Raw genomic sequence first — 27,319 nt, forward strand, 5'->3', positions numbered from 1 at the left:
TATCATCAAAATATAGTAATGATTTTTGTTCGGGAGCTTTTATAAAAATAGCGAGTCTGCCCTGCAGATCATTTCAGAAAGATAACAGCTTTAACACCAGCATTAAACACCTTTTTTTTTAAATAAGTCGAGCTCAAAACTCTCTTTCAGTCAGCAGCGAGTTTTTGAAATAACTTGATCCAGTGTGGATTATAATCACCATACAAGGTTGAAATATTTATAAGCGATGAAAAAGATATGCACACTAAACATGTTACCATAGTAAACATGGTAAAATATGACTGCTTGAAGAAATCAGATGTCAGCTTATTATTCTCTATCACAATCGAGTATTTATTAAGTAACTTATATTATCTAGCCTCCTCTTGAGAGTTTAGCTCACGTTGCCTATCATAAAAGAATATAGCCTAATAATGTTTTTTGTTCGGGAGCTTTAAAAATATAAAATATAAAAATAGACATATTATCATTTATTATAAATATGAGGGCTGTGGCTAATAAACAGAAACAGACTCGACTGAATAAGCAGGCTATTTTCATAAGCGTTAAAAATAAATTAATAACATAGAAATAAGTGTATTTATGTGTGATTAATTTTGAGTCCTGATAAATTAAATCAATTATATAGTTAAAACATAGATGCTTTTGAATTTGAATATATAACGAAGCATCCAAACAAACAGTCGCTTTTATCATGTTTGTTTTGTGATCGCACATGTTCCAGTGACTTATTTCTTAGTTTTCTGATAACTTCTCTTTGGTGGTGAAATGATGAGGTTGCATGACGTTGTTCTGAGAGGCGTGTAAAGGGCGTGTTTTAGTGACGTACAGCGGTGCTTCAAGCTCCACTGTGGAAACCCTGCGCTATTCTGGCCTCGGTGCTACTGGCCCGCTTTAAGCCCTAGCTCGCAGTGGTGAGAGTGGTGCCCTTGCACCTCCATGCCCATGGTTGGGTGAGACACACTAGATTTGGCCAAAGTTAGATGTCTTGGGCGTCTTACCTGTAATCCCTAAACTATCCTATTACAATCCTAACCTCTCCAATGGGAAACAAGGCCACTGTCTGCTCAGCAAAGCCAGTGGTGCATCACTGCATTGCGTCACGTTTGTAGAGGATAAAGATGATGAATAACGACAAGGAAGAGATTGGAAGGGCTGTGATTTGCCTTTCTTCAAAGTTTAATCTAGTTCTAGGGAGTCTCTTGGTTCAGAAGTAAAGATAATCAGTTTATTGAGGCATGAGAGCAACCATAATTTGAGCGCCAACTTGACTCTTCGCAAACTCATGTAGGCTCATGTAAATGGAAGGGCAAGTCCTGCTCTTGTACTTCAAAAGTAAAAACTAAAACGCCATTTAGACCGTGTAATTTATTCATCATAGATGCTTTTTATTGATTTTCTTCACTTTCAAACCTTAACCCATTTGCAAAATGTTATGTATCAATGAACTTCGCTCTTAGAAATATAAAATAAATAAAGCATTCAACCTTTAAGGGAACCTAGGACCTTTTTATAATGATAATAATTTATAAAAATTTTATAAAATTATTTATTAAATCTTCTCAGCTTTTTCACTAAACAGACATTTGCAGCCTGTCTGTGGTCCTCGCAAATATCATTGCCCTTCATGTTATGTGTGATGGATGAATTTTTTTTTTTTTATTATGCTTAAAAATCATTGGTTTTTTATTTAATTCCAGTTTTATTTAAATGACTAGTTAGTTGATATTAAATATTTTTAGAAATATGAATTATTTAATGTTTTGTGGTGTGACATGCTACACTTAATGTACCATAAGTTTGTTGTTATTTTAAACTACATTGTCAATTATTTTTTGTTGTTTTCATGCAGCTTCTATGAATTCATTTTAATGGGGAGACAACATAAACATTTTTTTTTTTTTACTTTTAGAATTAAGTTATTTACACTGCAGGGCAAAATAATATTAACTAGCCTACATATGTGACACTCTGGTTCAGGAAAGAAGACAAAGATGGGAGGTGCAGTTCAAGAACATGGGCAGAATGGTGAGGGAAAACAGCATAACATAGCAGTGATAACCAAAGACTGAACAAAATGGGGCTTAAATACAAAGACAAATGAGAGTAGGTAATGGGACACACCTGAACCAAATGACTAATCAAAAACGAGAGAAAAACTGGTTCAAAGGAAGCACATAGGGAGAAAAACACAGCGAAACAGGAACACAAGTCTGTCAATGCGAATTTTTTTTTTAATAAAAAAAAATATAAATAAATAAATACTGATTACCAAAGACTACTCTATATATCACTATAATATGTTTTTCTTTTCTTTTTTTCCTTTTCTGTTAGGTATGGATTTATCTTTATCTTAATTCTCAGAAATTAGAAATCAGCTGAAACTGTCTCTAAAACATACAATACACATCAATATGACTATTTTCTCCTTTCAAAGAGACTCCCAACATTAATGTTTTTTCTACCTTTATTTATACCAACATGCAAATAATTACAGACATTAATACACACTTCAACATTAGTACAAAATGCATTATACAAGCAGGTTACATACCACTATTTAAACAAACAAAAAAGTCAAATCAAAATGACATTCAGTTACAACATTCTACCTGGATTTTGTCAAAAGAATGCAGTGTGCTTTTTATTTAATTGTATTGCCATTAGTATAACTACAGAATAGCATATGGAAATTTACAGACAATTATTACATCTTAAACGTATTCAGATTTTTCTAAAGAGAAAATGTATATAGGAAGAACTCAAATGGGTAACATTTTTCCTATAATCTTTTAATCTTTCACAAAGAAAAAAAAGTGACTCCCATTTTTTTTTCATTTTCACTCCATACTCTTTCTTTAATAATAGTTTTTATAGTCATATGTTTCACAATAGTTTTACATATACATACTACATGATGCCGCCATGTTTCTCATAATTAAAGCTAATATAGAAATAAAGATTAAAATAGATGTAAGAGTATTAGAATTACATTGTTGTTGTTGTTGTTGTTGTTTTTGTTGTTTTGCTTTTGTTCATTATTTGATGCAGTGTTTGGTCTTTATATACCAAACTGTAATAATAAAAACTCCATAACTACAGGAAGAAGGAGGCGGGAACCGGCGGACAATCAAAATGAAACTTTAATAACAAAATAAACACAAAACAGCTCATCAGCCCCTCACGGACGACTGATGCGCATAAATAATAAGCAAAACATAAACTAAAGCCCAGGCCTGGTCCTCTCTCGTCCTTCACTGTCGTCGCTCCAGTTTTATATCCTTCCATCTCCTACGTGGGAATTGAGATCCGGTGGTGGGTCGTAGGTGTAGCTCATCTCCAATCACTCCACCGGCCTCACTCCTCGTTCCCACGTCCCTCAGCCCCACCCCACTCGTCACACAAACCAAACTACATACTTCAACAACACAGGTAAATGGCTGGGAGAGAAGCTTATTAGAAATTTCTGTCATTCTGATTCTAAACTAAACAGAACAATCTTCAGTGTAACTGCATATGCAGTCCATTTACTTCTCTAATGAAACATTTTTCCTTTACTAACAACTGCATATTCCGGGGGAAAAGGTGGGGCTTGATTTTATCCACTGGGAGTTAATTTGTACATAAACAGAGCACAAGCAGTCCTAAATTGTGAGCATACAGCTGATTATTGGAGCCTCAATTTGCTGGGAAGCAAAGCTGAAAGCAAAGTTAAACTATCTTGGCATATATAGCTAATGCTCCTTTTTTTTTTTTATCAAATTTTGCTGAATTAACTATTAGCAAGATTTTATACTATTTTATTTAAAAGTTTTATACATTAAAAGTATAAAGTATTAATACTTTTTAAATTACATCAGATTTAATAGCAGGTGGAAAGTTACAGCTTCACCAAATCTTAACTTAAAATACCACTTTTTGCCATTTAATTAAAAATAAACACATTATGATTTTTCCTCTCTATTTCCTTCCAATTTTTTCATGCACCAGTGATAAAATGTAAGTTGCTGTAGTGGCTAACCTGTACTTCACCACTAATATTTTCTGCACAAGTACTATAATAATCAATACATAGGCTAGTAAACATTCCTCATTCTAAAACGTCCCCTAATCACAAGTGTGTACTCTCCCCATCGTGGTTGAGCATTTTTTGAGCAGACTCCAGACCAACCATCTCATTTCTATCCTCTCCAGCACCATGGCTGTTCACTTTTCCCCAATTACTTACCATCTCATCCATGTATGGCACTTGTCTGGTGCCGGCTTGTGACTGGTAGAGGTCCATCATGGATTTATTGCTCCTCAGATGGCTGTGATGATCGTGCTGCTGCTCTTGCTGCTTCAGAAGCCCAATGGAATGAATCTCTTCCAGGCTTGTAGAGAGTACACGAATGGGAGAGCCCAGGTTACGTACCTCTGTGATCTGGTAGCCATCGCATACTGGATTATCAGGACTCTGCTTGTAGCGAGCCAGGCTGACATCCTCGATAGCAACCGGTAGTGTTTCAGGGTGAACAGTGAATTTGAGATGTGGTATCTGTAGGCCATGATGAGCTTGATGACATTTGCTTTCCTCGACCCCAAATTCACTCTCCGTATCTATGATTCCTTTTGAATACTGGTTCACCCTCTCCCAACTGCCTTGGCTCTGTTGCCATTGGAAATAAGATGCATTTTCATGACTTCCATGTGAACCTCTCGGGATGCAGTTTTGTGCCTCCTCTCCCATTTCTGACCAATCAGATTCCTCCTCCTCTGGAAGGGTTCCCAACATTTGGTCATCGGCATGCATGGAGACTTTGTCAAAATGATTACTGTCCATGAACTGAGCTGGAGGTGGTGCGACTGGAAGTGGAGTGAGGGGATCATCAGACTTCAAATGTTTCACCAGGGCATCCTGTAGCATTGATGTCACCTAAAGGAGCAGGAATGTCTTAAATTAAGCCAATTCATTTTCATTAGAGACATATTTGAAATAAGTACGAATTGACTATTTATTGTATGTAATAGTTTATGTAATACAAAATATTTGAATACTGTTGTACCAATACCAACTGTTATGAAGAACATTTCCAAAAACAAAAGGGGTGGTGTTGGCGCAGTGGATAAGACACATGCCTTTTGTGTGAGAGACTCGGGTTCGAATCCACTGTGAGACACCAATGTGTCCCTGAGCAAGACACTTAACCCCTAGTTGCTCCAGAGGTGTGCGACCTCTGACATACGTAGCAATTTTAAGTCGCTTTGGATAAAAAGCGTCGGCTAAATGAATAAATGTAAAAGATACAAATGTCAACATGCTTTTTATTTCTAAAATAAATTAGCTATTAAAGGGAATGAAATCATAAAATTCTTTCCAATCTTAATTTTTGTCAAATAGCCCCTTATATTCATCATATTCAGTTATCTTGGACTTTTGAATGGAAATATTTAAAGTAACTACAGGTGTTTCTCAATAAATTAGAATGTCAAAGAAAAGTTCATTTATATCAGTAATTCAACTCAAATTGTGAAACTCGTGTATTAAATCAATTCTGTGTACACAGACTGAAGTAGTTTAAGTCTTTGGTTCTTTTAATTGTGATGATTTTGGCTCACATTTAACAAAAACCCACCAATTCACTATCTCAACAAATTAAAATATGGTGACATGCCAATGAGCTAATCAACTCAAAACACCTGCAAAGGTTTCATGAGCCTTCAAAATGATCTCAGACAATCATTGACACCCTACACAAGGAGGGTAAGCCACAAACATCCATTGCCAAAGAGGCTGGCTGTTCAGAGAGTGCTGTATCCAAGCATGTTAACAGAAAGTTGAGTTGAATGAAAAAGTGTGGGAGAAAAAGATACACAACCAACCGGGAGAACCGCAATGACGGTTTGATGACCATGGTGTTGGTGTGCTTGACTGGCCAGCAAACTCACCAGACCTGAATCCATAGAGAATCTATAGGGTATTGTCAAGAGGAAAATGAGAAACAAGAGACCAAAAAATGAAGCTGAGCTGAAGGCCACTGTCAAAGAAACCTTGGCTTCCTTACCACCTCAGCAGTGTCACAAACTAATCACCTCCATGCCACGCCAAATTGAGGCAGCAATTAAAGCAAAATTACCCCTACCAAGAATTGAGTACATGTACTCAATGAACATACTTTCCAGAAGGCCAACAATTCACTTTTTCGTATTTATTGATGTTATGAAGTATTCTAATTGAATTGGTGGGTTTTTGTTAAATGTGAGACAAAATCATCACAATTAAAAGAACCAAAGACTTAAGCTGCTTCAGTCTGTGTGCATTGTATTTATTTAATATACGAGTTTCGACTTCCGGTCGGAACATCGTTAGGATGGCCGCATAGTGATAGAGCTCCCGGTTGAACCAGCGAAATTAGAGAAATTCCCCCATATAAGCCAAATAAATAATTTAATAAAAAACGTAGACAAGGGGGTAAGAGTTATAACACCACTTAGAGCTATAAAAATCGTCCGAAGACAGAGGGTGAGATAGATGGTTTCGCAACAATATTAGCAGCTAACAAGTTTAAGCTAGCAAACAACGGGGAGAAATGGCCGACTTGGCTGCGAGAACTAAGAGAATTTCAACAAGAAAATAAAGAACAACTAGAGACAATAAAAGAAGAAATGGGGAAGGTGAATGCCCGACTGGACGAGGCAGAAGGGCGAATAGAGAAAGCAGAAGAAAGGATCCAAAACACTGAGGAAGTCATCAATGCTATGCTAAAGCTGCACACTAAGATGGAGGAAAAGCTGCTGGATCTGGAAAATCGTTCCAGACGCGATAACATAAGGATTTACGGGGTACCGGAGGAAGCCGAAAAGGAGTCAACAACGATGGTTTCGTTTGTGGAAAGTTTACTACATGAGGGTCTCGAGTTGACTGATGACATGCCCGACCTGCAGATTGAAAGGGCTCTTCGATCGGTGGGACCGAGGCCGCCGGAGGGAGCGTCGCCACGCTCCATCATAATTAAGTTTTTAAGTTTCAAAACTAAATAGTCAATACTCCACAAGGCATGGCAAAGGAAGGGGTTTACCTGGCAAGAAAACCACATAAATCTGGATCACGACTATCCACCTCTGATACTCAAGAAACGAATAGAATATTCAGAGATCCGCAGAGTGCTGAAGGAAAAAAAAGTTAAATTCCAGACGCTCTTCCCGGCCAGGCTTCGCGTGAGACACGATGACGGAACCAAAACCTATGATACTATAGAGGAGGCATCGGAAGACATGCAGAGAAGAGTCTACACTGTAACAACCACCAGACCTCCGGAGACGCTTATGGAGGAGGTGCAGCGGTTATCCTGGACAAGAGTGGACAGACGAGTGAGGAAAGACACAGAGTCGGGCGGGAATCAAGCTACAGGGAGAAGCTCCGAACCTTCAGGAGAGCATCACCGGATCCCTCCGGGACTTAAAGGATTTAATCCAAAGCTCAAGGATGGCGGAGAGATCCCTTGAACTATACGGTAATTAAGGGTGGAGTTTCATGACAGGATTGACTGGTTCGTTCCGGACTAATTTTTCACCTTTGAATCCTTTTTTTTATATATATATTTTTTATTATTATTTTTTTTTTTATTATCTCACTATGCGACTGTTGCAGGTAAGGGCCTCTCCCTCCGGACTGAGGAGGGGGACTTTTCCCTTCGATCCACCTTGGGAGGCTCAAAAGGGTCAGTTCTATAGACCCCTACATAGGGAGTCATGCAGACAAACTGTGTTCAGTTCTATGTTTTTTAATACGTTAGTTGTTCATTCCCTGTCGGTTTTTCCAGGGAGGGGGATGCGCACCAGGTTTCTGAACGGGATGAAAGGGGGAATCACATAGATGCAAAGCAGGTCTTTAAAAATAGCATCATTTAATGTTAACGGAGTACTCAATCCAGTGAAGAGAGGGAAAATCTTATCAAAATTAAAGAAGGATAAAATTCAGGTAGCATTTTTGCAAGAATCACATCTTAGTGACTCTGAACAAGCCAAATTAAATAAATCAGGATTTAAACACGTTTACTTTTCTTCCCACGATTCGGGAAGGAGGAGAGGAGTGGCGACTCTGATATCCGGTGCTGTAAATTACGAACACATATCAGAGCATAAGGATAGCGAAGGCAGATTTGTTATGGTTACGGGTAAAATAGAAGGAATTGTGATGAGTCTCCTTAATGTGTATGTACCTCCAGGCAGTGACTGGTCCTTTTATAAACATATAATTGATCTAATGATAACAAAAAGTCAAGGGATCTTAATATGTGGTGGAGATTTTAATGTCCATTAAATCCGAAAATTGACTCATCAAATGGGAAATCTGGCGCCAAAAACATTAGTAGAAGATTAAAATACTTGGATGTGTGAAGTGGGGATTGTGGACGTGTGGCGAGAGATAAACCCGACAGGTCGAGATTATTCGCACTATTCATCCGTTCATTATGTATATTCACGCATAGATTATTTTTTTATGCTTAAAGGTGATCTTTGTAGGGTGGATAATTGTGAAATAAAAGTTAGCACTATCTCAGACCATGATCCCATTTATATGTCAATCCACCTGAATAATAAGAAAAAATCCACTCTCTGGAGACTGAACTCAAACATTCTGAATAACCCAACTATTAAAGGTAAATGATTATAAATTATTCACCTCCATATTATCTAAAAGAATTGAACTGATATTACCTGTATTAATACATAAGGACCAGACTGGCTTTGTCAGACAAAGACAGACCCAAGATAACATCAGGAAAACGCTGCATTTTATGAAACAAGTCACACAACAAAAACTGGAGACATTGATATTAAGTTTAGATGCAGAGAAAGCATTTGACTCAGTGAGGTGGGCATTTTTATATAAAGTACTTGCAAAATATGGCTTTCATACGACTATAATTGACACATTTGCAGCTATATACAGTATCGTTCAAAATAATAGCAGTACAATGTGACTAACCAGAATAATCAAGGTTTTTAGTATATTTTTTATTGCTACGTGGCAAACAAGTAGGTTCAGTAGATTGTCAGAAAACAAACAAGACCCAGCATTCATGATATGCACGCTCTTAAGTCTGTGCAATTGGGCAATTAGTTGAAAGGGGTGTGTTCAAAAAAATAGCAGTGTCTACCTTTGACTGTACAAACTCAAAACTATTTTGTACAAACATTTTTTTTTTTTCTGGGATTTAGCAATCCTGTGAATCACTAAACTAATATTTAGTTGTATGACCACAGTTTTTTAAAACTGCTTGACATCTGTGTGGCATGGAGTCAACCAACTTGTGGCACCTCTCAGCTGTTATTCCACTCCATGATTCTTTAACAACATTCCACAATTCATTCACATTTCTTGGTTTTTCTTCAGAAACAGCATTTTTGATATCACCCCACAAGTTCTCAATTGGATTAAGGTCTGGAGATTGGGCTGGCCACTCCATAACATTAATTTTGTTGGTTTGGAACCAAGACTTTGCCCATTTACTAGTGTGTTTTGGGTCATTGTCTTGTTGAAACAACCATTTCAAGGGCATGTCCTCTTCAGCATAGGGCAACATGACCTCTTCAAGTATTTTAACATATGCAAACTGATCCATGATCCCTGGTATGCGATAAATAGGCCCAACACCATAGTAGGAGAAACATGCCCATATCATGATGCTTGCACCTCCATGCTTCACTGTGTACTGTGGCTTGAATTCAGAGTTTGGGGGTCGTCTCACAAACTGCCTGTGGCCCTTGGACCCAAAAAGAACAATTTTACTCTCATCAGTCCACAAAATGTTCCTCCATTTCTCTTTAGGCCAGTTGATGTGTTCTTTGGCAAATTGTAACCTCTTCTGCACATGCCTTTTTTTTAACAGAGGGACTTTGCGGGGGATTCTTGAAAATAGATTAGCTTCACACAGACGTCTTCTAACTGTCACAGTACTTACAGGTAACTCCAGACTGTCTTTGATCATCCTGGAGGTGATCATTGGCTGAGCCTTTGCCATTCTGGTTATTCTTCTATCCATTTTGATGGTTGTCTTCCGTTTTCTTCCACATCTCTCTGGTTTTGCTCTCCATTTTAAGGCATTGGAGATCATTTTAGCTGAACAGCCTATCATTTTTTGCACCTCTTTATAGGTTTTTCCCTCTCTAATCAACTTTTTAATCAAAGTACGCTGTTCTTCTGAACAATGTCTTGAACGACCCATTTTCCTCAGCTTTCAAATGCATGTTCAACAAGTGTTGGCTTCATCCTTAAATAGGGGCCACCTGACTCACACCTGTTTCTTCACAAAATTGATGACCTCAGTGATTGAATGCCACACTGCTATTTTTTTGAACACACCCCTTTCAACTAATTCAACTAATTGCCCAATTGCACAGCCTTAAGAGCATGCATATCATGAATGCTGGGTCTCATTTGTTTTCTGAGAATCTACTGAACCTACTGGTAACTTGTTCGCCACGTAGCAATAAAAAAATATACGAAAAACCTTGATTATTCTGGTTAGTCACATTGTACTGCTATTATTTTGAACAATACTGTACAATAAACCAACAGCTAGAATTAAAATCAACAGAGATCTAACCAATTAATTTATTCTAGAAAGAGGAACCAGACAAGGGTGTTGTGCGTCGCCACTCCTCTTTGCCCTATTTATAGAACCCATGAGTCAATTGATTAGGCAGAGGTCGGATATAAAGGGGGTAACAATGAAATCCGGGGAGCAAAAATTTGCCCTATTTGCGGACGATTTATTAATAAGTATAACACAACCTACTCAGACACTCCCAAAACTGATGAAATAACTAGAGGAATTTGGTTTCACTTCGGGTTATAAAATTAATATCAACAAAACTCAAATATTAAAATTTAATTATGACCCACCAGACTCGATTAAGACCAGGTATAATTGGAGATGGGATGCTGAATCTATTAAATATTTGGGTGTTTTATTACCGAGGGACTTCTCAAGATTGTACGACATCAATTGCGGCCCATTAAATTCAAAGATAAAATCTGATATACATAGATGGAATGTTATTCCTTTTTTGAGTTTAAGCTCCCGGATAGAGTCAATTAGGATGAATATCCTTCCACGGATGTTATACCTTTTTCAATGCCTGCCAGTCAAAATATCATCTAAGCAATTCATGGAGTGGGACAGATTAATAGCAAGGTATTTGTGGCAAGAGAAAAGGGCCAGAATTAAATTTAAGACACTGTAATTAAGAAAAGAGAAGGGCGGAATGAGCCTTCCTTGTTTACAAGATTACTACCATGCAGCCCAATTGAGATCTTTAGTCTGCCTGTGCTCACCAACATATACTGCAACATGGAAAGAAATAGAAATTATGACGTTAAACGGAATTCCAGTAACAGCTCTACTGAGTGATAACAAACTACTAGAGGAGCAGGATATCCCAGATGATTCTATAACAGGCAGCTTCCTGAAGTCCTGGCAGGCAAAAATAAAATTTGCAGATTGGGAGAAGCATCTAAAATTATGAGATGTTGTGCCTATGATTCAGACTTTGCACCAAACAGAATCGATGATAGATTTAAGATATGGATCTCAAAAGGTTTAACTACTTATCATTCATTTACCCACAAAGGGGCATTCCAAAGTTTCGAAACCCTACAGAAAGATTACGGACTGGTAAAAGATGATTTTTTTAGATACCTGCAAGTGAGACATCACTTTAACGAAAATCTTAAAGGGGTGTTAGGAACAAGTGAATCAGGGTTCCTGGAAGTATTTTTATCATTAATCAAACCCAGTCCAAGCAACAAAATTATCTCCAAATTATATAATGCTATACAATTACAGTATTGTTCAAAATAATAGCAGTACAATGTGACTAACCAGAATAATCAAGGTTTTTAGTATATTTTTTATTGCTACGTGGCAAACAAGTTACCAGTAGGTTCAGTAGATTGTCAGAAAACAAACAAGACCCAGCATTCATGATAAGCACACTCTTAAGGCTGTGCAATTGGGCAATTAGTTGAAAGGGGTGTGTTCAAAAAAATAGCAGTGTCTACCTTTGACTGTACAAACTCAAAACTATTTTGTACAAACATTTTTTTTTTCTGGGATTTAGCAATCCTGTGAATCACTAAACTAATATTTAGTTGTATGACCACAGTTTTTTAAAACTGCTTGACATCTGTGTGGCATGGAGTCAACCAACTTGTGGCACCTCTCAGCTGTTATTCCACTCCATGATTCTTTAACAACATTCCACAATTCATTCACATTTCTTGGTTTTGCTTCAGAAACAGCATTTTTGATATCACCCCACAAGTTCTCAATTGGATTAAGGTCTGGAGATTGGGCTGGCCACTCCATAACATTAATTTTGTTGGTTTGGAACCAAGACTTTGCCCGTTTACTAGTGTGTTTTGGGTCATTGTCTTGTTGAAACAACCATTTCAAGGGCATGTCCTCTTCAGCATAGGGCAACATGACCTCTTCAAGTATTTTAACATATGCAAACTGATCCATGATCCCTGGTATGCGATAAATAGGCCCAACACCATAGTAGGAGAAACATGCCCATATCATGATGCTTGCACCTCCATGCTTCACTGTCTTCACTGTGTACTGTGGCTTGAATTCAGAGTTTGGGGGTCGTCTCACAAACTGCCTGTGGCCCTTGGACCCAAAAAGAACAATTTTACTCTCATCAGTCCACAAAATGTTCCTCCATTTCTCTTTAGGCCAGTTGATGTGTTCTTTGGCAAATTGTAACCTCTTCTGCACATGCCTTTTTTTTAACAGAGGGACTTTGCGGGGGATTCTTGAAAATAGATTAGCTTCACACAGACGTCTTCTAACTGTCACAGTACTTACAGGTAACTCCAGACTGTCTTTGATCATCCTGGAGGTGATCATTGGCTGAGCCTTTGCCATTCTGGTTATTCTTCTATCCATTTTGATGGTTGTCTTCCGTTTTCTTCCACGTCTCTCTGGTTTTGCTCTCCATTTTAAGGCATTGGAGATCATTTTAGCTGAACCGCCTATCATTTTTTGCACCTCTTTATAGGTTTTCCCCTCTCTAATCAAATTTTTAATCAAAGTACGCTGTTCTTCTGAACAATGTCTTGAACGACCCATTTTCCTCAGCTTTCAAATGCATGTTCAACAAGTGTTGGCTTCATCCTTAAATAGGGGCCACCTGTTTCACACCTGTTTCTTCACAAAATTGATGACCTCAGTGATTGAATGCCACACTGCTATTTTTTTGAACACACCCCTTTCAACTAATTCAACTAATTGCCCAATTGCACAGCTTTAAGAGCGTGCATATCATGAATGCTGGGTCTCATTTGTTTTCTGAGAATCTACTGAACCTACTGGTAACTTGTTTGCCACGTAGCAATAAAAAAATATACGAAAAACCTTGATTATTCTGGTTAGTCACATTGTACTGCTATTATTTTGAACAATACTGTATCTAAACAAGAAAATACGGAATACATAAGGAAGAAATGGGAAAGTGAAATAAAAATAATAATCACACCGGAGATTTTTTATCACACCCGTTCAGAAACGATACCAAGGCAGCGGAGATGCCTGCTGGAGACTTTGTGGATCTAATGGAGCTAATCACTACCATATTTTTTGGGACTGCCATATAATAAGACCTTACTGGGAAAAGATTCAAAAACATATAAACAATGTTTTTAATGTAAACATTCCACTTAAATGTGAAACTGTGTATTTGGGTAATGTAGGGTTTGAGACATGGAACATTGACGATAAAAAACTGCTGTCTATATTATTGGCAGCCAGTAAAAAATCTGTTACGAGGAAATGGTTGAAAGTGAATCCACCCACCATTGAGGAGTGGATTGAAATAGTTTATGAGATTTATGTTATGGAAAAAATATCCTTTTCCCTCAAAGTTGAAAAAGAAAAAATTTATAAGATTTGGTCTAAATGGACTGAGTATCTAAAACCAATTAGATCTGATTTCATCTAATTTTGTTTATGATTTGTGTAGACCTACCCTCTTTTTATGTGAGGTTGTAATTACTGGAAATGGTGCGCATCCCGGGTTCTGTTTTATTTAATTATTGTCTTTATTGGAATAAGTAATGGTTGGTAAAAGAAAATGTCGGAAGGGCAATATAGACAAACTCATCTAAAACATCTGAATCCATCCCTATATATGTACTTGAAAAACTAAAAAGCTGTAATTAATGTATGTGATGGGAATTTGCCTTTTTAAATAAAAAGATAATTTAAAAAAAAATTCACAATTTGTGTTGAATTATTTAAATAAATGAACTTTTCGTTGATATTCTAATTTATTGAGAAGCACCTGTATCTACTATGAAGGGCATCTACATTAAAATGTATATTACGAATTAAAATGAAATCAAACTCTCACATTAATAGTCTCTAGACTTTGGATGGTTGTCTGTGCTGCAGACAGTTGTTCTGTGAGCTTTGAGACCCGCTCGTTCAGTTGCTCTCGCTCTCCATCTATATTTTGAGCCTAAATTGAAATAGCAAAAAATAAAGGAAAGTGATTAAAGTCAGTAATAATTTGTTGGAATTTTACAGTTATGTAAATCAATGGTCTATGGATATAATGTAATTTTGAATCCATATAAATAAATGAGTTTAATTAGAGCAATTAAACAAGTCTGAATGGTTAAATTGGGCTTTACCACACAATGCAGTTTCTTTTCCAGAAGATGATTGGTTTGTTGTGTGCAGGAGTAGTTGTCCTGAAGTCTGATGAAATAGAAAGACATAGAAATCTATATGATATATTAACATGAATGCTTTGAAAAAACTAAAAATTTTGGACGAGCCTGAACCAAGGAAGAGGTTTAAGGGACCCATTTCCCCGGAGCCCATTCCACAGCCTGAGTCTGACCAGGTGCAAGAGCTGGCTTCTGGTAGATATTTTGAGTAACTTCAGGACATTTTTAGGAGGATGTTATTGACTGGTTTAAAGAGGTAAAACGCAATTCTCCTGAGTTTCTGCTTGTTCCTTCCAGCTCTCCTGCATCTCCTGAGCTTCATGAGTTTCCCAAGTTCCCACCCAGCCTCCCTCTCCCATCTCCTCAATTAGCCAGTTCCTCAGCTCCACTTCTGCTGCTGTCCTTCAGCCCCTCTGCAGCTCCCATTGACATGGATGACCTGCCCAGGGTCTTCTGGCCATCAGCTCCACAAACAGATCAGATTCTCTGGTTCCAACTCTAGCCTCCATACCCATTGCTCCACCTCAGTTTGTCAACACCTCAGCTTAACCTTATCCCTTCCCTTGGCTCAACCAAAAACTATCTGCCATATGGCTTCTCTGGGCTCCCACGTCCCACTTTTCCCTTGGTCCCACCATTTCAGCCTCTGTCCTCTGGTTCCTGGGTTACACCTTGGTCTCCAGGACCATCAGTGTTGTGTGGGCTTTTCAGCTCATCAGCTCCACCTGGGTCTCCATAATTGGTGGCTGCATCTCCATCAGTAAATCCCAGGGTGTTCATCTATCAAGTTGTTTCCACCATGGCTCCTCTCACCTTCTACTTCACCCTAGGGTCTCGTCCTGGCTGGCCTCTGGATTACCATCCTGTTCTTGGCTCCTCACTGGCTCCTCCCACCATCCATTGCCCCACGTACTGTATCTTTTGGCCTGGACTCTTTGGCTGCATTCTGGTCCTTTTTTTTAAATACCTTTCACTCACAGACTTCCCTCCATCTTGTTTACTTTGATGTACTTCATTGATTATGTTGCATGAGTGCCCACTACTGGCAGAACCTTTGGAATGGGCTGAATTGGAACATTTTAAGCCACATTCACACCAGGATGATTATCTTGTGCTTATTACCATCATTTTTCGATGTGTCTTTTGTGTTCTTGTCCAACCGATTTTCACTGGCGATGAGCTGAGTGAACATGCAAATTCACTCGCTGATATTAGATGGCACTTAATGAAAATCAGAAATACCCGGAAAATACACATCAAAATGTGTATTTAAACCCTTTGTTCTCTTCTTATTTTTGCGTGTTCATGTTATTCAGTGTTTTATACTACCAAACTTTACACATGTACTTTAGTTCATCAACTAAACACATCAAAATACTTATTTAAAGAAAAACAAAAGGTTATTCAAACATAATGAATTTAATGTACTTTAAAGTAAAACTTTTAATTTGACATTATTAAAAAGTGCACCTTTTAAAAGTGTACGTATAAAATTGTTATAAAATTCAGCATTGTCGAGACTGCCCTCTTATATATCTTCTTTATATATCTATTCAACATTAAAATATATGGTTTACTAAATTAGTTAATGTAGTGTATAAATACAGTGCATGCTTAAGGATGCACATTGCCCACAGAACCAAAAACCCTGACCGTTTTTAAACAAGTCTGAAGTTTTAGCTCAAATTATGTAAAAAACTGTATTTTGAACAGGACTATTTTATGTGCATGCATTATATAAGAATAGAATAGAATAGAAATGGAATAGAAATGCACAGTACAATTTATTCTAGTGTCTCACCTTGTGAACCGCTCCATTAAGCTGCTAAGCTCTATGCGAGTTCTTTGTAACTCCGATTCAAGAAGCTGGTGTCCAGTTTTGAACTCAGCTCCCATACATTCCATTTGCATAGTTGTCTGCAGCAAGCTGTGGTGGAGAGCCTCATTCTGCTCCTGTAAGATCCTGGATGGAATAAACACACAGACAGTCCATTAAGCATGCCTCCAAGAAAACATAAACTGCAAGATACAGAATGCTTTTATGAGCTATAACCAGAGACGTATAAAGTACTAGAGAACCATACTTGAGTAAAAGTACAAGTGCTCTATCAAAAAAGTGACTTGAGTAGAAGTTGAAGTGCTCTTTAAGCACCACACTTAAGTAGAAGTACTAAAGTATTCAACATTTTTTGTACTTAAGTATTGCAAGTAGTCTATTTAAAAATTTACTACTCAAGTACTTAAAGTAAAAGTACAAGTATTGTGTTATGTAGTTATTAAAGAAAGTAGTCAAAAGTTTGAACATATTGTTTTTATTATTTCTAATGATTAACCTAAAGGACAATCACAATTCCTTTGGCTGTAACTTTTTGTATTATTAGTTATTAATTATGTCATTAATAACTTACCCTCACGTTGTTTCAAACCTGTAAGACCTCCGTTTATTTTTGGAACATAGTTTAAGATATTTTAGATTTAGTCCGAGAGCTCTCAGTCCCTCCATTGAAACTGAGCGAACGGTCTACTGTCCATGTCCAGAAAGGTAAGAAAAACACCATCAAAGTAGTCCATGGGACATCAGAGGGTCAGTTATAATTTTTTGAAGCATCGAAAATACATTTTGGTCCAAAAATAGCAAAAACTACGACTTTATTCAGGATTGTCTTCTCTTCCATGTCTGTTGTAAGACAGTTCAAAACAAAGCAGTTTGTGATATCCAGTTCGCGAACGAATCATTCGATGTAACCGGATCTTTTTGAAACAGTTCACCAAATCGAACTGAATCGTTTTAAACGGTTCGCGTCTCCAGTACGCAAATGACTTAAGCTGTTAACTTGTTTAATATGACTGACACTCCCTCTGAGTACAAACAAACCAATATACCGGAGTAATTAATGTACTCAAACAGCACACTGACTGAACTGATGTGACGAGAGAACTGAAGATGAACACCGAGCCGAGCCAGATCACGAACAACAGACTGACTCGTTCACGAGTCAAGAACCGTTTCTGTCAGACGCGTCCGATTCGAGAACCGAGAAGCTGATGAAACTGCGCATGTGTGATTCAGCGTGAAGCAAACCGACACACAGAGCGTCTGAACTGAACTGATTCTTTTGGTGATTGATTCTGAACTGATTCTGTGCTAATGTTATTGTTATGAGCCCAGATAAACCGAAGGCTTGCAGTCAACGCCAATGACACCATTACGTCGAGCGCAAAAGAACCGGTGAACTGTTTTCTCCAACCGGTTTATTGAATCGAACTGACAGAAAGAACTGACAGCTTCGTCAAACCTGCCATCTACAGTTCTGGCAGTGGTAATGTGGGTTTGTAATGGGATGATTCGTAACATTTTTATAATTGTAACGAGTATCGATGCAGCACATAAAAAATATATCGGAGTAGAAGTATTAAACTCATCGAAAATATGTAGTGAAGTAAAAGTGGAAGTAGGAGAAAAAAACAATACTCTAGTAAAGTACAGATACTGCCTTTTAGTACTTTAGTACAGTAGTGAAGTAGTTCTACTTCGTTACTATATATCTCTGGCTATTCCAAGAAGGGATAATTTCTATTTGAGTGCATCTTAAAGCAAATTGTTTCCCAGCCACCCAGACGAAGCTGAAAAGCCATGTCCAGAACCAAATGTAAGGCAATTAGTACTTTAGCAGGCAGCATGCAAAAAAGAATGCAAAGAAACAAAAACTCACATTAACTTCTCCAATTCTGAATCCTTATCCTGGGTAAACATGAAAGCCGAGTCAAACATGGAAAACCACAACAGCAAATAATTATCAGTATATATAAATATATAACAAAGGAATAAGACCCAAGAAACACAACTCAACCAATCAGAATCAAGGACTGGATCTATCCGTTTTATAAATTTTCATTCTACTTCAACAATAAATAAAAAATTATCACCTTTGGGAATGAGGATGACTCTTGGTAGCTCACTGTGGATTGATCGTCCTGGATAGTGGAGCTAGCTGATGAATCTGACTTGTTAGAATGGGGAGAAGTAGACCGTTGGCCTATTGGAGAGTGGCGAAGATGGCTTGGGTGATCATCCTCTTTGAAGTGGGAATGATAATGGTTTGATTCAGAATGAAAGTGGTGATGTCCCATATGGGAATGTTGATTCTGTGATTCCGGATGGTCATGGCGACGATTGTGATCTTGGGAATGGTGATGGTGGGATTCTGGTTGAGAATGATGATGAGATTCTGAATGCTCATGATGTTGAGGATGATTAGTCTCTTGATTGGAATGGTGATGGGCATTTGAATGGGAATTATTTTGGGATTCTTGAGATTTGTGGTGATGGTAATGATCTGATTCAACAGGGGGCTTGTCATGATTTCCTGAGTGGAAATGGTTAGGAAGAGGTTCTGGAGAATTGTGATCACTTTCGTGGTGGAATTCCAAATTTGAAAGTTGTCCTTTAGAATGTGATGTGCTGTGCTTTTGGGACTCCAAATATGAGATGGGATTATTTACATAATGATAGGGTGAATTAGAGTGTACAGGACTTTTTGGATGACTGTCAGACAAGTGATGTTGATGAGGACTATGGTGAGTGTCAGTGTGAGAAGAATGATAATGGTGTTCAGGTGTAGAGGATGCATCATGTGAATGAGAGTATTGGTGAGTTTCAGAGTGTAAATCATCATGGAAATTGTTGTACTCTCGTTCTGAATCTGAAGTGTGATGGTGATGATCAGGTTTTGATGAGTGATTAGGATGGGAATGATGATGGTGATGATGCTGGTGAGACTTGGGATGAGAGGACTCATAGTCAGAATGATGATGTTGAGATTTCACACAAAACTGATGTTGTGTTTCTGAGTCAGTAGAAAGATGAGATATACTACTATGGTGTTCTCCATGGTGTTGGAGAGGAGAAGGAGGCGAATAGTGGTGAGATTTTGGATGGAAATGAGGGTGGAAAGTTTCTGAATGGGTGGAATGATGATGTGAAAATGAAGTGTGCTGACTTCCATGGTGGTAATGTGGTGGCGAAGGTGAATGATGATGGTGGTGGGATTCTGCATTAGAAGGATAGTGGTGAGCTTCTGAATGATGGTGAGATTCTGATTTAGAAGAATGTGTTGGACTATGATATGATTCATGATGGTAATGTGATGGAGAAGGGGAACGATTGTGGGAATCTGAATGAGGAGAGTTATCGTGTGGTGATGGGTTATGATGAGTTTCATGGTGGTGATGTGATGGCAAATGATGGTGATGAGATTCTGAATGGGCATGATGGTGTTGAGATTCTAGCTGGACATGATGGTGTTGAGATTCTGATTGAGAAAGATGGTGTTGAGATTCTGGATAGGAATGATTAGTATGGGATTCTGAATGGGAATGATGCTGAAGGGATTCTGGTTGGACATGATGGTGATGAGGTTCTGGATGGGCATGCTGGTAATGATGTTCTGGATGGGCATGATGGTGATGAGATTCTGGATGGGCATGATGGTGATGAGATTCTGGAAGGGCGTGATGGTGATGAGATTCTGGATGGGTATGATGGTGATGAGATTCCGAATGGGAATGATGGTGATGAGATTCTGGATGGGTGTGATGGTGATGATTTTTTGAACGGGAGTGATGGTGATGAGATTCTGGATGGTCATGATGGTGATGAGATTTCTGATGGATGTGATGGTGATGTGATTCTGGACGGGTATGATGGTAATGCGATTCTGGATGGGAACGATGATGGCAGTTTTCTGTTTCTGGAGAACAAGGACATGAAGGCGAGCTATGATTATGTTTGTTGTAATGGTGGTGTGATGGAGACAATTTGAGGTGTGAAGTTCGATGATTCTGTGAATTTAAATGTTCTTTGGGGGCAGTTTGGTGCTTTTGCTGACTTTTGTGGCCACGTTCAGTCCCAGATGAAATACCTTTTGAAGAAGAACTAGTATAGCTTTTATCACTTTTTGCACTGTGACATCGATGCCTGGGAACAGCCTGGTGTTGTTGTTGATAGATGAGCTCCCTTTTAGGATAAGAATTTTTGTTTGAGCAGGAAGTCTTGCTTGAATGTGAGTGCCGATTGGAATGGAAGCTCTTACTTGAGTGAGAGTGCTTACTTGAGTGAGAATGCTTACTAGAGTGTAAGTATTTGCTGACATGGGTGTGAGCAGTTGATGTTATGGAGCTAGCACTACTTCCAAGCCGGCTTCTGGTAATTTTTGACTTCTTTTCTGTTTTATGTTCAGGCTTTTGAGATAATGCCTTTGGATGCAATGAAGTTTGACCAGGGCTCAAGGGCCTGTGAAAATCTGTTACCCCAAGTGATGTAAGTCTTGATGGGCTAAGTACCTGCCTTGTGATTTCATTCAGAAAGGCAGAAAACTTAATCTTCTCCTTCACAAAGTTCTTATGAGCCTCTTGTTTCCTTTTCTCCAGCCCTTTCTCATCCAAGTCTCCAACACCAGCATGATCTATTTGCCTTGTCAAAACCTCCATAGACTTGGTCTTTCTTATGTTTGCAGCCCCTTTAACACAATTATGTTGTTGCTCTTTATTGCCTTTTTCATTCTTTTGTTGAGAATTTGTTGCAGTCTTCTTGGCAGTCCCTCCACTTTTTTCTTTGACAGTAAGGTTCTTTTCCATGCTTGTGGACTTCTTCAGTTGGCCATCAGCATCCAATAAAGGCATTGTATCTACATCATCCTCATCATCTTCAAATGCTTTCCGTCCTCTGCTGATATCCATACATGATTGTGAGTGCTTTGGATGTTGAATAGCTCGCTTGGACGAAGTAGGCAAAGGGGCATTTTCCAGACTGGTTTCAGATGACCATGAAGTACATGAACCAGAGGAAGAGGAAGACGAAGAGGAAAAGCTATAATTGGAGAAATATGATTTGGAGGAAGAAGATGAAGAGGAATTGGAGGAGGAAGAGGAATCAGAAGAAGAAGAATCAGAACTGGGTGAGCTTGATGAAGACTTAGACAGAGAACTAGGGGAAGACCCAGAAGAGTTTGAGGAAGTGAATGAAGCTTTAGAGTGAGTTTTCTTTTTCGGTGTGTGATGTTTATCTTGATGTTGTGGATGATGATGATGATGGCTGTCAGTTTGGGGGTGATGATGGTTATAATGCTCATGAATGTGATGATGACCACTGCTGGCATCTGAAGTACTATGGATAAAAGTGAAGAAAAAATAATTATTAGATCTTACTAAGGTACTAATTATTAGTTACTACAAATATAAATGATTAAATCCCCATTATTTATTTATGTATACTCATTTGTGCTGTAGATGTAATGGAGGCCAGCTATTAAGAGCTGTGCAGGTAAGCCTCAGTCCTCTGATTTCAAAAGGGGCACTAGCAACTGACACTACAGGCTGCAGTCTTTTACATCTTTGTTGGCGTTCCCACCTCCCATGCCAGAAACTCCAGTTAGAATCCCACAGTCAAATAGAACTGGAGGGGTTACATTGGTGCCATGACCTGGATGGAGGTGAGGTTTAAGGTGGTGAGTGTAAAAGAGGCCAGCTAGTAAGAGCTGTGCAGGTAAACTTCACCCCCCTGATCTCAAGAGGCACAGTAACGATTAACACTAGAGCTTGTGGTCTTTACTAACCTTGTTAGTGTGCCCACCTCCCATGCTGAAAACACCAGCTCGAATGTTGCTTGGTGTGTGGCGAGTAAAACCAAAGGGGTTACATAGACATGAATGATACCTAAAACCATATGCTTTCTTTTGATTTGGGCTAGTCAACAATATCTCAGTAGACCCTAGCAACAAGCTCGCAATGCCCTAGAAACCACCCATAATACCCTAGCAACTGTTTAGCAACAACACTCACATTTTCTTAAAGCTGCAGTCTGTAAGTTTAGCCTCTTTGTCACCATGATTGAAACCTGTAGTTGTTTGTGGAATTATTATCTTTGCGTGGGTTGTGCATCAGTATAGCTTCTCAGCGCAGCTAAATCTAATGTTTTGAGGTGTACGTGAGTGCTGTCAGTCAACTCATCAGTGTGGATATTCACTGTACTTTGGAATTACAGATACTATGTTTTGGAAGTATGTCCAAAATAAGAAGTTTTGCTGGAAAATGTCATCTGAAAAGTAAGTTACATTTCTTCCAGTATTGTTCTGACCAACTAAAAAAAAAAAAAAAAAAAACGTTTTACAATAAATTAGGCAACCAATGGTGATTAAATATAATGATCCCAAATTTAGCTAAGATCATGTCAAACAGTTCAAATTATTATTATTGATATACTTTACAAACAAATTGTTACTGGTAACAACATTATCATTGTATGACTACATATATTTAGTGTTATCTGTAGATTAAAAATTCTGTATAATCTAACTGTCATCAAAAGAAATTGAAAGAAATTGTTCTTTTGACCTAAAAAAGCTATTTAATCAATTTCCTTAAAACTCATTCTAAACACATTCTGACAAGTTTTACTATTCCAGCTGCTTTAATGAGAGGCTACAAATAATACGCCAACTGTTGCATTCACACATAAAGTATAGCCTAATAGCCAGGACTCCTTTTTTATGTACACGTTACATAATCATGAATAGCGGCAAACTTGGAAAACATTATTACAAGCTTAAGGTTGTGAATTGTTGAAGGTAAGGAGACAGTTCTGAACATTGATTAGTCATGTATTAGTCATGCTCAATAACTGATGTTGGATCATTTTTAACCAAAGAAAGAATGAAGCTTTAAGAAAATAATGTAATTGCTTGTAATATTGTTAGGTTTTTGAGCTTCAAGATAACAACCATGTGTATATACATTGTGAATATTGACCAATCACGGAAAGTAGGGACACAAGTCGGTTCTGGGGCATTTTGAGTTATTAACAGATTCTGAAAGTGTATAGTCTCCAAGCTTTCCAACGATGTGTAACACATGGAAATCTGATAATATTTGGAGAATTTGTGGCCATTTGAAGGTAGGCACTCAAAAAAGCTCAAAAAGCAGAAATAGCCTCTGAAGATTGTGCAGTTCTCACTGCTGTGAGTGACAATGGGGCTCATTTACATCTCATTTAGATAAGCCATACCCCCTGCATAGCAACGACAGACACAACAGGAAAAATCGGACAGCATACTATTAATAATAAAGGAGAATGTGCATTGTAAATGTCGGTAATTTATCTTTTTTGACTTTTATAAAAATGATTTAGAGGCTGAAATATGTGAGTTTTATCTTTTTATAAAAAATCTTTAATCTTTCAAATGTGGCCATCATTTTTAATGTTATTATTTTAATGTTTATGTAAACAAAATACATATTGATGCTAATTTTATTTGTTATTTGCTGGTTTTCTACATAAAACTTGGTGAACTGATTTCATTGTGTAGCATTAGCACTTTTTTAACAGGATTCTGTGATAACCGATGAGCTAGCTAATAACAATAGGTAGATATGGAAAGGTCTAAACATGGACTTAACATGAGATAACGTGTGTTCTTAGAATGGACACAAAACAACAAACTTTGATGTTTATGGAAACTCAACCCATAAGAAACAGAAATGTATTCTTGCAGATCCGAAGTTTGAACTGTGCGTCTGTTTGCCTCTAAATGTTACGGATTTTCCCCATTTCTCTCTCTTTATCCCCATCAAATGTTACTATCGATATAGCCTCTGATATCTTACTGTCCAACTCGTCTGACGCCAGTCCAATACATTCTTCCTCGTCATCATCTTCGCTCAGTTGTAGATTAGGGATATTATACAGTCTTATTATGCCGCTTTCATTGTCGCTCAGATCGTCTTCAGAATCAGTGAGCGCTTGTTTATAAGCATCCGACTCGTCGAAGAAGTACTTCAAAACATTTTGGGTGTAACGGCCACGGTTCAGCTCGTCTGCGTTCACCTTTGCGGCGTCCATCTTCACTGAATTTTGATATCAGCTACAGCCGACCAGAGCGCTGCATATTAAGTAGCCACGCTTCCCTCGGAGGGCGGGGGCAATAACAAAAGAAACAAAAGCAGGCTTATCCAGTATGGAAATACAGAAAGACAATGAAACGCCCCTACTGCGTGCTAGAATCTCCGACAAACTAGCTGATTTCAACCTCAAAATGTACGCTTTTAAATATACCAATACTGCTATCTCAAACACGGAGAGGCTTCTTTGTGATATCAACTAACAGATTCTGCAAAAAAACGAAAATCACCAATTTTGAAAAAAAAAAAAACGCTTCTTTCTCATTTTGCTCGAAAGTTGTGCTGCTGACTTGTGTCACTAGTTTCCGTGAAGGGGCACACACACACACACACACATATATATTTTATAATATATTTTTTTACAAATATATATTTTTATTACCTCTTATCCTCATGTTCCTCAGGTATGTGTGCACCACGATGGTGATGATGAGATGAGTGGTGATGCTGATGATGAGGATGATGATGGTGTTGACTATGGTGATGTATCTGATGATGAGCCATTGTCTATATTCTTGTTTCTCCTCAGAAAGACAATTTAATTAAATTCAGTTGTTCTTGCTTTGTAAAAATGCTCGTTTCCTGAGCTAAAAATCATCCACAGTGTAATGGAAAGTACTGTGGGAATACATAATAGATATGGTAAAGGTTTGGTAGTGGTAATTTAAAATGTAAAAATATGTATTGCCAGTTACAAAGCGTCAAACATTGAGCACGTAATAAAGCATGGAATATCTGACTGAATTACATTTTATAAATTGGCATTTAAATTTTAGATTGAAACAAATAGGTTTATATAATATACAGTATACTTGTTCTAAGAAAAATAATATAATGATAAATAAACAGGAATAATAATAAAATAATAATAAATATAATAAAATAAATAATAAATAATCAGGAATTAAAAGAAAATACTTAATGATTATTTACAGGTGTCAGATAAAATTGTAATACATGCCTAATTTGTTTAATAAGCATAAAATTAAAACTGTTACAAGTTAGCTGTATGATATTGCAATATCTTACCGCAAAATGTTCAAAAATGCCAACAGAGAAAAGAAGCCAGACTTCTTCAAAGGATTAAAGAAAAATAAATATTTTGTAATATCAATTTAGAAGTACAATTTCAATTCTTAATTTCAAACAAATGCGACTTTGAGCAAACAAGTGTTGCTTTATTGAAGGGTTCAAGAAATGATGAGAGCGCTGGCATTTTCACAACTTTTCTATCCATGTCGGTCCGGCCCCTTTATCTGACATGGATGATTTTCCAACAGTCATCAGCACAGTGTGAGCACCAGATGTCAATAATTCCTATCTCATTGTCTGAAATGCCCATGGCAAATTTGTACAGCAATGACAATAACATCAGTTCACAGCTAAAATATCGTTTGAAGGGGAGATTATTTTCCATGGTAGGCACTAGTGGCAACCTATTTTAATTTGGGGGGCCATGAGATAAAATATGTTATGTTTAATGTTTTTCAATTATGCTTTTGGGTCCTTAGAAATAATTTTTAATTCTAAAGAAATACTTTTTTGGAGTTTCATATTTTAATTTGACCTCATATATATATACATATATTTTTTATCGAAAACACTGATAAATTAGTAACATGCAATATACATATTGCAGTATGGTTCACAGTTTAATTTGCTTCAGGCCTGGCTTGTATCCGCAGGGGCGTCGGACTGGGGGTAAAACCAGTACTGAGTACCAGGGCCCCAAAGGAAGAGAGGGCCCTTGAAAAGTCTGGAATATAATTTATTTTTTATTTGGGGGCCCATCAGGACTGCCTATGCATAGGACCCGGGATCTAGTGCAACACCCCTGTGTATCTGTCATCACTATTGATGCATACGTTAATGCAACAGGGCTGATGATTCAATTTGAGAATGGAATCATTGAGAATCAATTTGAATTTACAACATTAATCATAATCCACATTCACAGGCACATGTTTCCCCTTAGTGTCCATGCCATCATTTAACCATCCTAATCACAGCACTGATTCCATAGGGGAAAAAACAACAACTATGAAACCTTATGATATAAAAACTAAATAAGATTTAGAGTAGCAATTGAATATACTTCTGATTCAAGTTCACAAGTGTTTTTGTGTTATTTTGGGTTGATTTCTGTTATATTGTATTATACTATTGATATAGTATATTCCTAATTATAATAATTAAAATAATGCTGACCATCTATTGTTAGGGTAATAATAACTACTATATTTCAGAAAAACAATGTAAAAACATTGCAAAAGGCAATCCAAACAATATTTATCATGTATAAAGAGAATCCAAATCTAAAGTTTTTAACTGACAAGGAACACACTCAGGAGAATACTATGAGAATTATACAAATTAACCACATTACAAACAAAAGCAATTACACACACGTTTACAAAGGAACTTAATTTGCAAAATTTCACCGCAAAGCCCATTGCCATGATTTTTTAGTCTTTCCCTGCAAGCTAGGAAGATGCTATAATTTGGATACATTCACCTCAGATTCCCTAGATTCTGGAATATAATGAAAACCCTCTGATTTATGCTATAAAACATAAAAATGCATATTTTAAAGCCAGCAGTGCAACTGCTTTGACCTGACTGAATGTTTTTGAATGTTTA

The 27,319-nt window shown here is 37.6% G+C and overlaps 1 protein-coding gene across 1 annotated transcript; it reads right to left on the bottom strand.

The window, feature by feature from the left end:
* Nucleotides 1-3,234: 3,234 nt before the first annotated feature.
* Nucleotides 3,235-25,856, bottom strand: LOC113098410 (LIM domain-containing protein A). Its single transcript, XM_026263470.1, has 8 exons — nt 25,709-25,856; nt 25,062-25,297; nt 18,653-21,890; nt 18,439-18,467; nt 16,527-16,688; nt 14,687-14,753; nt 14,404-14,511; nt 3,235-4,915 (listed from the first exon to the last, which is right to left on the bottom strand). Exons 2-8 carry the CDS (start codon nt 25,181-25,183, stop codon nt 4,112-4,114), a joined length of 4,530 nt encoding a protein of 1,509 aa, XP_026119255.1. The 5' UTR covers nt 25,184-25,297; nt 25,709-25,856; the 3' UTR covers nt 3,235-4,111.
* Nucleotides 25,857-27,319: the final 1,463 nt, after the last annotated feature.

Source organism: Carassius auratus, unplaced genomic scaffold, assembly GCF_003368295.1.
Source record: "Carassius auratus strain Wakin unplaced genomic scaffold, ASM336829v1 scaf_tig00216553, whole genome shotgun sequence".
NCBI lineage: Eukaryota > Metazoa > Chordata > Actinopteri > Cypriniformes > Cyprinidae > Carassius > Carassius auratus.

Bases quoted from the DNA above. Each gene is read 5' to 3' on its own strand.
- LOC113098410 (XM_026263470.1), bottom strand. From the start codon at position 25,183: ATGGCTCATCATCAGATACATCACCATAGTCAACACCATCATCATCCT. The intron at 18,468-18,652 runs GTGATAATTTTT...ATGTTTACCCAG, and splicing joins AGTCATCCTCATTCCCAAAG to GATAAGGATTCAGAATTGGA. The intron at 14,754-16,526 runs GTGAGACACTAG...CTATTTCATCAG, and splicing joins TTAATGGAGCGGTTCACAAG to ACTTCAGGACAACTACTCCT.